Below are 12,386 nucleotides of genomic sequence, written 5' to 3'. Positions count from 1 at the left end.
TGTGACTGCTAGGATTAAAGGCCTGCGCCACCATTGCCCCGCTCTCTGTTATACTTGTGTGTGACTGCATGCTTCCTCTCTTCCAGAATAGAATTCAGGTCTATCATGGATTGAGTTTCTTTACTTGCTGAACCATCTTACTGAACTATTACAGTTTTTTGGTTTGGTTTAGTTTGGTTTTGGTTTTTTAAGACAGGGTCTCTCTGTGTAGCCCTGGCTGTCCTGGAACTCACTCTGTAAACCTGACTGGCCTTGAATTCATAGAGATTTGCCTGTCTCTGCCTCCCAAGCCCTGGGACTAAAGGTGTGTGCCATCCGGCCTGACCCATTCCATTTTGATTTGTTGGTTTTGGTCTGGGTCTCATTTAAGTTTACAGCCTGCTTTAAGCTCACTTTGGCAAAACTTGCAACCTTCCTGTCATTCTGCTGAATTGTTGGAGTTACAAGTCTGTGCCACCAGGCCCAGCCAGGGGCTTCCCCTTCATGCAAAGGCTGTGACTTCCACAGTAAATGAGACAGGAGATATTTGAGGAGGAATGAGACCGGCAGCACACAGACACTTGTGAGAGTAGGCATAGCAAGGCTTTCAGGCATCTGTTGGAGACCTGTCATTAGGAATTGGGGGCAGGTATGACTGTTGAAGTCTGGTTTTGCCCCCAAAACAGCAATAACAAACAAGTATGGATAAGTAGAATGGGGGAGATTGCCTACATCAGTGAAAGAAGAAGAACTGGCAGAAGCAACCGTGTAGCCTAGGCTGGAGCTGTACCTCAGTAGTGGAGCTCTTATTAAAATCTAATAGTTGGCGACTCGGGTCACAGGGTCAGATATCCAGCTAGAAGGTAGTTACCATTAAGGTAAGGGGCTTGGGAATTGCTCAGTGGTAGAGCACCTGCTTACAGTCTCCCAGTGAAGTTGCTAGGGGCATAACTTGAAGGAGCTCAAACTAGCCTGGCCTATGAGAAGCCCTTGGTTCCATCTGCAACCCTGCTCCCCACCCCTCAAAATAGAGAATATTACCCAAGAGGGAGAGAAAACAAGGGTCAAGGTGACCTACAGAATAACTGGCCAGTGAGCCTGATGGAGCATACCTGTAATCCCAACCCTGAGGAGGGTGAGGATGGCCAGCCTCAGCTACATAATGGTCTTGTTTGAAAAATTAAAGAGTCATATTCAAAGATGACCCGCATTAGAGGCATAATCTGAAAGTGGTTGGAACTAGCTGTGGTTGTTTGTTGGGAAAGCAAAATTTGGTTTGCAAATTCCTGTAGTGGGTTTGGGTTTCAACTTGTCTTTGGGGCCTCCCCTAGTCCAAGTTTGCAATTTCTTACTTGATTGTGAAGGTTAAACCATTGATGAGACAGACCCGGGATCCTATGTGGTTGGAGCCCTACATGGGCTTCCTCTGGCCTGCACCTAGGAGTTGAGGCCCCCTCTGGGAGTCCGTCATCGCAGCAGCCTGAGTCTGGTCTCCTCGGCCCCCAGGAGATAGACCCCAGCCTGGGCGTTGCAGAGCTCCCCGACGAGTTCTTCGAGGAAGACAACATGCTGAGCATGGGCAAGAAGATGATGCAGGAGGCCATGAGCGCCTTCCCTGGCATCGATGAGGCCATGAGTTATGCCGAGGTCATGAGGTCAGCCTGGCAGGGATTGGTAGGGGGGTGCCTGCCTGCCTTGGGAGGGCCTCTGGCCTCTGGTGTGAGCCTGACCCCCATCTCCCCCCAGGCTGGTGAAAGGCATGAACTTCTCAGTGGTAGTGTTCGACACAGCACCCACCGGCCATACACTCAGGCTCCTGAACTTCCCCACCATCGTGGAGCGGGGCCTGGGCCGCCTGATGCAGATCAAGAACCAGATCAGCCCCTTCATCTCACAGGCAGGTGCCACACCCTCCTGCTCAGTGTCTTACCCTCCCTCCCTCTGCACCTCACCTGCTGTGTGCTCTGAAGTAAATCGTTTCACCTCTATAGGTCTTCCTTTCCTTCTCTGTCAACTGTGGTGCTCACTTCACAGCACATGTACTTAAAAAAAAAAAAAAATGGAGGACACAGAAATGATTCTGTGAGCCATCAATACTGTGACGCTTGCCCCATTCCCATATCCACCTCTAGAGGATGCATGATGCATGTGCCTTCCTCCGCCCTCAGATAATAATGTCTGCTGAGCACCTACTAAGTGCCTAGCACCAATTTGTAATAAAACATGTGCCAGCTCACAAAGCACAACAACTCTTGAAGGTAAGGCGTGAAGATGGGAAAACTTAGAATTCAGGAGATCAGATATTGTGGCCATGTTTGCCCACAAAATGGAAGAGCTAAAATTACACAGACATACCCCATGAGTTGGCCCCAGAGCCCACACCTTTAATAGAGATGCTGCAGTATTCAGTAAGCCCCTGACCCAGAGGGTCTGATGGGCCCAAGGAGGTGGCAAGTCTATTCCCTCATCCCCACAGATGTGCAACATGCTGGGTCTGGGGGACATGAATGCTGACCAGCTGGCCTCCAAGCTAGAAGAGACGTTGCCAGTCATCCGATCCGTTAGCGAACAGTTCAAGGACCCTGTGAGTTATGATCCAGTTCAGCAGGCGGTGAGAGGCTCCTGAAAATGGGATCAGCCAGATCCCTTCCCTCGCTCCTGTTTTGTGCCCCACAGGAACAGACAACGTTCATCTGTGTGTGCATCGCTGAATTCTTGTCCTTGTATGAGACGGAGCGGCTGATCCAGGAGCTGGCTAAGTGCAAGATCGACACCCACAACATCATCGTCAACCAGCTTGTCTTCCCTGACCCTGAAAAACCCTGCAAGATGTGTGAGGCTCGACACAAGATCCAGGCCAAATACTTGGACCAGGTATGCCCACCTGCCCAGCCAAGAATCCTGTGTCTTATACTGTATTCTCTGAGGGCTGGGGCTGGACTGGGAAGTGTGAGACCCAGGCCATCCCTGGGTTTTTAAGCCCCTCTGCCCTCCAGTCTCTGCTTTCTGTTCTCTAACCTGGTTACAGATGGAAGACCTATATGAAGACTTCCACATTGTAAAGCTGCCACTGTTACCTCACGAGGTTCGAGGAGCCGACAAAGTCAACACCTTCTCTGCCCTCCTCCTGGAGCCCTACAAGCCCCCCAGCACTCAGTAGCCACCCCCACCCCAGCTGCTGCCACTTCATACCCTTCTCTTTCCCCACGGGGCAGAGTTTGCACAAAGTCCCCCATCATGCAGGGGGAGCCACTTAGGGGGCGGGAGGGGGTCTGTTCCCCCTGGTGGGGCCTGGGGAGGCTGCAGTGCCCCCCACCTCTTCCTGCCTCATACTCCTCAATAAAATAGTCTTAAACAGCTGTGTTTGTCAGTGGAGGGGTGGATGGTTAAACACTTGTGTACAGCTGCAGAGATTGTAGACTGCACACGTGTTCGTCTCCCCCCTCACACAGATCTGTTCACAGCAAACATGCATGGTTTTGGTGACAGTTGTGGAAAGAAGCTGTCTTCAGTGAGAAGCCTGTTCTTAAAAGATCTTTCTAGAGCTGTAATGCCTGTAATGGAAGCATTTGCTCCCTTCCTTAAAAACTCAAGTGTGGGAATCCTTAGGCCCCATGGCCAGCCCCAGGCTGGTAGGGAACGGATTAAGCAGGCAATGGGCCCAACACCACCTGCTGTTTAGTTTGGGAATTAGTGGGCGCCCTGGGCAGAGGCTGGGCCTGCCAGACTGGGGATTAAGGATCTGCACACCCTAGTTCCTGCCTTGGTGGGATGCTTTCAGCTCCTCCTGGGGTAAGACTGATGAGGTCTGACAGGAAGGCAGAGGATCCTGGGGGTCCCCATAAGGCTGAACCTGCCTCCAGAGAAAAGGCTTCCTGAGATTCCTCAGTACAGACCTCCACTGTTTAACTTTACTCCTGCAGCCCTTACATTGGGGGCCTGAGCTGCAATACGAATTTTTAGACTTAGAACCCTTGGGGAAAGCACTTAGTAGATGTGCGTCTCCAGCCTCTCACTGCACCCACAGATGCCTTGGAAACTGGAACTAAAGCATGACTTTGGAGTGTTTTCAAGTTCCAAGCTACTGCCACTTAGTGCAAGGGGACAAAAAGGGGGTGCTTCAAGACATACATGACTCAGGAGGTGTTCTTGGTACATTCAGGGTCTAGGCGTGCCAGGGAACGCGTGTAAGGGAAACCCATTCACGAGCTCAGACTTGTCCTCCTGCTGGACTCAGGGTGTGTGCAAGCCGGTATGGGCACGTTAAGGTGGCAAATGTAAACAGATAGGGAAGGACCACACACTACAAGCCCATATTGCCCAGGTTCAGATCCTAGCTTTTTCAATTGTACGTCTCGCCCTTTTAGCTAGTAGGAATACAGGAGCCATCTCCCTTGCTGATGAAATACACAGGTTTTTTTTCCCCCACCACCCGGCTCAGACCTCAGTGGGAGTCATGTGCTGTTGTAGTGGAGGCATGTGAACCAGGCAGCCTGCCCTCCAGCCCAGCAGGGTGTGAAGAACTGTGTGGGGATGTGTGTGTGTGTGCTGGGGAAGAAGGGATGAGCTGCAGGGAGCTCAAGGACACACACTAAGGACTCAGGACAGTCAAGAACAGCCTGTCCAGTGCTCAGATCCTACAGCTGGCAGTGACACCCCAGTCAGCAACAAGGTTTATAGGCTGCTGGGCAGCTGGACAGCGGAGATATGGGTCCAAGAGTGACTAGCCCAAGCTGGTTCCTAATTTACCCAGGTGGGGCAGACATCTGCCAGCCTGGGAACACTGCGTCCCGACCAGATGGGCCTCCGGGTGGTGCTGCACCAGGCCATTCCCACTTCTGTTGCTCAGCAGGTAGATAGCAAGATATGCATGGGGACCTTAAAGTATCCCTGCCAAATCTAATCTCTGAGCCTCTGCCCCTCTCATACCTGTGTATCTGTAGATATCCTTGAAGTTTGAGGTGGCAGTGGGAGCACTCTTTGTGCCAGACTGTGAGTGGGCCTCCTGTTGGCGTGTCTCTGAAGAGAAAACATCTACCTTGAATCAGTGCCAAATGTAGGGACAAGGATTTGTGTCCCTGGTTGTGTGTTCAGGGCATTGTTGAGTATTGAGACCTAAGTATATGTCTGGGTGTTTCTGCGTACAGCACATAATAGTACATAGCATTGAGAAAAGGTCTCTCTCTTTTTTAAATATTAGACAGGGCCTGACTATGTAGCTCAGGTTGCATACACAGCCTCCCAAATGCTTGAATTATGGGCATATGCCACATGCCTGCCTCGATATATTAATGTACAAATGCATGGATGTCACTGGGGTTTTAGTTGATGAAACTGTAGTAAGGATCCCTGTTGTCATCCCCTGCTGTGCTAGGAATGTTGTCAGGGCTTTACAAATGCTTAGCAAATCTTTTGCCATTAGGCAACAACTATAGCCCTGGCAAACATGTCTTCACTAGTTTAGCAAGCATCAGGAACCCCCAGGCTCATCCTCTGACCCTAGGTTAGCAAGCATCAGGAACCCCCAGGCTCATCCTCTGACCCTAGGTTAGCAAGCATCAGGAACCCCCAGGATCATCCTCTGACCCTAGGATTATCCCACTGTGTTGAGGGAGGTGCTCCCACATTTCTCATGTGAGTTTGGAGGTGTCTTCGACTTCCTTTCTTTTTCTATTGTGTTTTTAACAAATTATTTCTTTCAAGCTGGGTGGTGTTGATGGACTTAAAGGCAGAGACAGGTGGATCTCTGAGTTCATGACCAGCCTGGTGTATAGAGTGAGTTCCAGGACAGTTGGGGACTACACAAAGAAACCCTTTCTCAAAATACAAGTCTAAGCTGGGCAGTGGTGGCGCATGCCTTTAATCCCAGCACTTGGGAGGCAGAGGCAGGTGGATTTCTGAGTTCGAGGCCAGCCTGGTTTACAGAGTGAGTTCCAGGACAGCCAGGGCTATACAGAGAAACCCTGTCTCGAAAAAACAAAAACAAACAAACAAAAAACAAAAAGAAGTCTGGAACTGGGGTTTCAGACAGTTGTAAGCAACAGTGTGGGTATAGGTACCAAATTCTGAAAGTACAGCAGTATGAGTTCTTTGTCTCTATATCTACTTTTTCACTTACGTCTATATGTGTCTCTGCCTAGGTGGGGATATGTGCACTTAGGTACAGGCGCCCTTGGATCCCCTGCACCTGGAGTTAAAGGTGGTTGTGAGCTACCAGACTGGGTGTGGGGAGCAAATTCTACAAAATTTGCAGTTACACACTTAACCACTGAGCCACCTCTTCATCTATTGGTTTCTTTTTGGTTTTGGTTTTGTTTGTTTTTTGGTTTTTTTGGTTTGGGTTTTGGTTTTGGTTTTTCAAGACAGGGTTTCTCTGTGTAGCCCAGGCTGTCCTGGAACTCACTCTGTAGACCAGGCTGGCCTTAAACTCAGAAATCCACCTGCCTCTGCCTCCCAAGTGCTGGGATTGAAGGCGTGCGCCACCACTACCCGGCATCTATTGGGTTTTTGAGACTCAGTCTCATCCTGTAGCCCAGGATAGCCTGGAACTCATGACAGTCCTCCAGTCTTAGCTCCAGCATATCTGGCTGACCTTGAACGTCTCTGCAGTGGACAATGTAGATTGCCACTGTGGTAAGGGAAACAAAAATGTGTGTCTGGGTCTACAGGGTGGTGTGCATCTTTGTGACTTGTGACCACAAGTAACTAAAGGGTGACCCAGTCTTGCTGGGCTGTGAGTGTGAGGTGTGTGTGTGTGTGTGTGTGTGTGTGTGTGTGTGTACGACCTTCTCCCTCTCACTTTTTCCAGTTCTAGGTTCCAGATACCTTGGACCTTCTCTCTAGGAGACAGGGAGACAAAAAGGAGCAAGAAAGTACAAGGCAGACCTCACACACACACACACACACACACACACACACACACACACACTACCACTACCCCACCCAACCCCACCCCCCTGCCCAGGAGACAAGCTGGCAGACCTTCTCCAAACAAAGTTCTGGAGCTGTAACTCATCTAAAGGGGATGGACTTGGGAGGGGCTGCCCACGCCCACTCCCCAGCTACCTCCCAAACAGTCTGGCTTCAGCCCCACCCAATACTGAAGACACCCCTCCCTTTTAGTCTCTGTCCCTTGTGTCCCTGTGCTGCCGCAGGTGAGAAGGACCAGGCCTGAGAGAATAAATGACCCTAGACTGGCCAACTTTGGGCAGGACTCCTGGGGGCGGGGACAGGGCGGAAGGCTAGGAGGGGCAGCAAAAAAGGAAGATAGAGGAAGATCTGAAGAACTGGAGGTCTCTGAGCTGGAGGATTAAGTGGGCGTTGGGGTGAGCTGATTCCTTTCCTGGAAGAAGGGAGCCTGCTGGACAGACTGGGGGACCTGGAGCTTTAGAGACGCTATTCAGAGCAGTTCTGAATTTGAGGGGGATAGTAGTTCTGCCAGGGCAGACTGTAGTCTCAAGAGAGGACAGAGAGAAAACCAAACTTGGGAGAGTGGGCAACGAGGATGTGGGGTTGTCGAACTCTGAGAATTGGAACCTGAAGACTCGGGAAGACAAGAAGATTGTTGTACAGGTGAAAGGGATAGGAGGGTGTGGGGGAAGAAAGTCAAAAAGTGACTAGATTCATCCAAAGGATTGGGAAGTGAGGGACCTAAGTAAAAGTCCAAGGGGCTTGGACCAGTAGTCTAGAGGAGGAAGACAGAGCAAGGGAACTTGAGAAAGAGCCAGGACCATGGGGGGGAGTGGAGGGGGGGTTGGACTGGTACCAGGACGTGAGTGGGGAGCGCCCTAGGGCCACGAGGCACTAGGGTCCTGAGACTCTGGATATCACCTGCTGTGCTGTCCGCAGGCACCTTCACCTTCAACTGAAATTTCCAGGATCAGCCCCTCCCAGCATTTTCCCTTGGCTCACAGGCCCAGGCTAACCCCTTCTCCACTGGCCACACTGGCCAGGCGCAGCGATGACCGTCACCTACACAGCCCGGGTGGCGAATGCCCGCTTCGGTGGCTTCTCGCAGCTGCTACTGCTGTGGCGCGGAAGCATCTACAAGCTCCTGTGGCGAGAGCTGCTATGTTTCCTGGGACTCTACATGGCACTAAGCGCCGCCTATCGGTGAGAAGACCTGGAGTTGAGGCTGGGGACCTGAGCCTTGTGGAAGGGACTGGGAGTGGAGGGGAGACCTGTAGCTACTGCATTCCCTACCCTGCAGCTTCTTACTGGCAGAAGAGCAGAAGCGCTACTTCGAGAAGCTTGTCATATACTGCGACCAGTACGCCAGCCTCATCCCCGTCTCTTTTGTACTTGGTGAGGTTGTTCCCCCTGAGAATCCTATTCCTACATAAGGGAGAAACCTGTTTTCCATCCATGCTTCTTGGAGGACCCCATTCCTGCCCCTCTAAGACATCTAACCTCTAGAGCTTCCCACTGCTGAATCCACAACTGGAAGATGACCCTACCTCCTGAGACGCTGGATCTCACTTGGTTAAGATACCCTCCTCTGAGGTGCCCCCTTAGGAGCATCACCTCACCCACAGACTTATCACGAGTTGTGAGTGGTGCACGCATCCTGAGCATCCCTTCCCCCAGGAAATAGATATTATTCCATTCAAATCTAGCCTGGCTCCTAGCCCCACAGAAACCTCACATCCCTTGCATCACATGGATGGTATGACCAGCCTGCCCAGTTCTCCCTCTCACATAGGGCCAAACTCTTTCTATGTGTGGGGGTTTTGTGTGTGTGTGTGTGTGTTTTGGTGGTGGTGGTGGTGGTTTTGTTTCTTTCTTTGTCTGTTTGTTGTTTGGGACAAAGTCTCTCACTATGTAGCTTTCACTGGCCTGAAACTCTCCATATAAAGCAGGCTGAGGACTAAATTCTCTGTCTGTCTCTCTCTCTCTCTCTTTCTCTCTCTCTCTCTGTCAAGGTCTCTCTGTGTAGCCCTGGTTGTCCTGGAACTCACTGTGTAGACTAGGCTGGCTTCAAACTCAGAAATCCACCTGCCTCCGTCTCCCAAGTGCTGAAATTAAAGTCGTGCCCCACCACAGCCAGGCTTAAACTCTTTGATAAGTTCCTAGTGTGGGGACTATGTGTGGCTGTTGTGGTAAATCTCTGTAGATGTCCCCAGTGTACATTCCACATTTACACATCGTTGTGCTCGCCCTTGTTTCCAGTCAGAGAACCCAGTGATTCCCTGGAGTCAGAGGAATATACCTCCGGGACCCCTGGGTCTCTGCTTCCATATTAGGACCATAATTCCCCATCTCAGGGTACTCAACTTGCTCCAGTCTCTTTGGCTTCAGGGCTGGGTCCCCAAGTTCTCAGACCAGATGACCTGTGTGATCAGGGTGGCCAGCATTTTCCAAGGATTCTGATGCAAGCCCAATATTATACCAATCCCGCGGCTTGGGCTCCTGAACTCTTGATCTCTGCATGTTCGCTGAGTTTCCATCTCTGGCTCGTTCCCAGGCTTCTACGTGACTCTGGTGGTGCATCGCTGGTGGAACCAGTACCTATGCATGCCTCTGCCGGATGCACTCATGTGCATAGTGGCCGGCACCGTGCACGGGCGAGATGATCGAGGCCGCCTCTACCGGCGCACGCTCATGCGCTACGCAGGGCTCTCAGCCGTGCTGATCCTTCGTTCTGTTAGCACAGCTGTCTTCAAACGGTTCCCCACCATAGACCACGTGGTCGAGGCTGGTGAGTCTCTGGCCAGAGGATGGCAGGGCCAGACAGGAGAGCGGTGCAGGTAACCTTGGATCACCTCCTTCCAGGATTTATGACCCGAGAGGAACGCAAGAAGTTCGAGAACTTGAACTCGTCCTACAATAAGTACTGGGTGCCCTGCGTGTGGTTCTCGAGCCTGGCAGCGCAGGCGCGGCGAGAGGGGCGCATCCGCGACAACAGTGCCCTTAAGTTGCTACTAGAGGTGAGCCTGAGAAGAAGTCATTGTTGGACTAGAAGAAATTGTGCACATTGGAGTGGGTCGAGGGTGGCTGACCTCGCACCTCCCACTTCCCATGAAGCAATATTCCAAACACCCTTACCAGGTGCTTTTATTCCCATGAGGGGCAGCCCTGTAGTGCGTCGTAACCCCACCCAGGTGTAGGTCATCACCAAATACCCTGCGCTCCAGGATACACCCGCCTAATTCATATGTGACCCCATCTTCATCAGCGCACTTCTACTTAATCTTCACACAAGTTCAGTGTTCAACCTCTTTCATGCCCTTCATCTACCCATAGGAGCTGAATGTGTTTCGGAGCAAATGTGGGATGTTGTTTCACTACGACTGGATTAGCATACCCCTTGTCTACACCCAGGTAACTATCCATGCCTCCATTTATAGTCAGCCCCTATAGGAGGCCATATACGGGAAAATGGAGGTCTGTTCACAGTGGTACACAGGTCTGTACTAACTCCCAGCATTCAGGAAACTGAGGTAAAAGAATCCAGAGTTTGGGAGGCAGAGACAGGCAGATTTCTGAGTTCGAGGCCTGCTAGGTCTACAGAGTGAGTTCCAGGACAGCCAGGGCTACACAGAGAAACCCTGTCTTGAAACCCCCCCCCTAAAAAAAACAAAAACAAAACCAAAAAAAGAATCCAGAGCTTGAAACCAGGCTAGGTTACATAGATAGTTTCTTTTCCTTTTTTTTTCTTTTCTTCTACTTCTTTTTTGTTTTGTTTTGTTTTGTTTTTTGGAGACAGGGTTTCTCTGTGTAGCTCTGGCTGTCCTGGAACTCACTCTGTATGTAGACCAGACTGGCCTCAAACTCAGAAATCTGCCTGCCTCTGCCTCCCAAATGGTGGGATTAAAGGCATGTGCCACCATTGCCCGGCTTCTTTTTATTTTTTAAAAGATCTTATTTATTTTATATATGTATTGAGTACACTGTAGCTGTCTTCAGACATGCCAAAAGAGGGTATCAGATCCCATTACAGATGGTTGTGAGCCACCTTGTGGTTGCTGGGAATTGAACTCAGGACCTCTGGAAGAGTAGTTAGTGCTCTTAGCCACTGAGCCATCTCTCCAAAGATAGTTTCTTAATAATATTTGTTTTTAAAAACTGCTGGGCAGTGGTGGTGCACGCCTTTAATCCCAGCACTTGGGAGGCAGAGACAGGCAGATTTCTGAGTTCGAGGCCAGCCTGGTCTACAGAGTGAGTTCCAGGACAACCAGGGCTACACAGAGAAACCCTGTCTCAAAAAAAACAAAAGAAAAAAGTGTAAGGGCTGAAAGTCAATTACAACTCAATCATCCTGATGTTCAGTGCTAATCCTGATCTTTCCATGACGCCCCGAGGCGCATGGGGAGGGATTGGGAGTTAGGAGTGGTCTGGTTTCCATTTGCCTGGTCCTTAGGTAGTCACTATCGCAGTGTACAGCTACTTCTTGGCTTGCCTCATTGGTCGTCAGTTCCTAGACCCTGCACAGGGCTACAAAGACCACACCCTGGACCTCTGCGTACCCATCTTCACCTTGCTGCAGTTCTTCTTCTACGCTGGATGGCTTAAGGTGGGTGGGGCCCTGAGGCAGGGAGGGAAGAGTGGGATTTGAAAGATTTTCCTTTTTTGTTTTTGTTTGTTTGTTTGTTTCTACCACTGTCCTGTTGATTCTCTAAGCTCTGCCTGCCTTTCTTCTCTGAACTCAGGTAGCGGAACAGCTTATTAACCCTTTTGGAGAAGACGACGACGACTTTGAGACCAACTTTCTGATTGACCGCAACTTCCAGGTCAGCGTCTCCTCCTGGTGGGCACGCACCTAAGAGTTTCCTAAGGTGGTCCCAGACTCTCCTAGGCCTCACCCTAAACACTCTTCACTCTTTGACCACGCACCAAGAAGGCTCCACCCACCCTGCCCTGCCTGTCCGAATCCTCAGGTGTCCATGCTAGCCGTCGATGAGATGTATGACGACTTGGCCATGCTGGAGAAAGATCTATACTGGGATGCAGCGGAAGCTCGCGCTCCCTACACCGCGGCCACCGCTTTCCTGCTTCAGCAGCCCTCCTTCCAGGGCTCCACTTTTGATATAGCGTGAGTTAGCGGGGGTGGGTGTGGCTTAGGGCTCTACAGGTCTGTGGGTTAAAGGGGGAAAAAGAGGTTCCAGTAACCAAGCTAGGCAATTTTGCCTGGAAAGGTGGAGCACACGCAGAAGCCTAACACTCGGGTGGTGGAGCCAAGGGAATCAGGAGTTTGGCTATGAAACTAGATCAAGTTCCGGGCTGTAACTGATGTGGGAACTGGTCATCAGTTGGAGACTGAGGGCAGATCTAAAGACTTTTAAAGACAAGATGGGGCCATATTTAAGATTATAGCACCTTAACCTACCTTTTTGTTTGTTCGTTTTTCGAGATAGGGTTTCTCTGTGTAGCCCTGGCTATCCTGGAACTCACTCTGTAGACCAGGCTGG

The 12,386-nt window shown here is 50.8% G+C and overlaps 2 protein-coding genes across 6 annotated transcripts in view; both read left to right on the top strand.

Moving 5' to 3' along the window:
- Get3 (guided entry of tail-anchored proteins factor 3, ATPase) overlaps window positions 1-3,338 on the top strand; it is a 7,708-nt gene extending 4,370 nt beyond the window's left edge. Inside the window, exons 3-7 of one of the 2 annotated variants that reach the window (XM_031340616.1) lie at window positions 1,486-1,634; window positions 1,726-1,876; window positions 2,456-2,563; window positions 2,656-2,853; window positions 3,008-3,338. In XM_031340616.1, the coding sequence (XP_031196476.1) occupies window positions 1,486-1,634; window positions 1,726-1,876; window positions 2,456-2,563; window positions 2,656-2,853; window positions 3,008-3,139 (738 nt within the window). In that variant the 3' untranslated portion in view covers window positions 3,140-3,338. Of the gene's footprint in view, window positions 1-1,343; window positions 1,635-1,725; window positions 1,877-2,455; window positions 2,564-2,655; window positions 2,854-3,007 lie in introns of both variants that reach the window. The other variant, XM_031340617.1, reaches the window with a different exon arrangement.
- A 3,770-nt stretch (window positions 3,339-7,108) lies between these two features.
- Window positions 7,109-12,386, top strand: part of Best2 (bestrophin 2) — a 6,609-nt gene continuing 1,331 nt past the window's right edge. For 2 of the 4 annotated variants that reach the window (XM_031391116.1, XM_031391113.1), the window contains exons 1-9: window positions 7,109-7,133; window positions 7,893-8,091; window positions 8,189-8,283; window positions 9,443-9,676; window positions 9,751-9,905; window positions 10,222-10,299; window positions 11,339-11,491; window positions 11,628-11,708; window positions 11,856-12,010. In XM_031391116.1, the coding sequence (XP_031246976.1) occupies window positions 7,940-8,091; window positions 8,189-8,283; window positions 9,443-9,676; window positions 9,751-9,905; window positions 10,222-10,299; window positions 11,339-11,491; window positions 11,628-11,708; window positions 11,856-12,010 (1,103 nt within the window). In that variant the 5' untranslated portion in view covers window positions 7,109-7,133; window positions 7,893-7,939. Of the gene's footprint in view, window positions 7,552-7,827; window positions 8,092-8,165; window positions 8,284-9,442; window positions 9,677-9,750; window positions 9,906-10,221; window positions 10,300-11,338; window positions 11,492-11,627; window positions 11,709-11,855; window positions 12,011-12,386 lie in introns of those variants that run through there. The other 2 variants (XM_031391114.1, XM_031391115.1) reach the window with 2 other exon arrangements.

Source organism: Mastomys coucha, unplaced genomic scaffold (assembly GCF_008632895.1).
Source record: "Mastomys coucha isolate ucsf_1 unplaced genomic scaffold, UCSF_Mcou_1 pScaffold22, whole genome shotgun sequence".
Lineage (NCBI taxonomy): Eukaryota > Metazoa > Chordata > Mammalia > Rodentia > Muridae > Mastomys > Mastomys coucha.
This window is presented reverse-complemented; position numbering and strand designations above follow the sequence as displayed.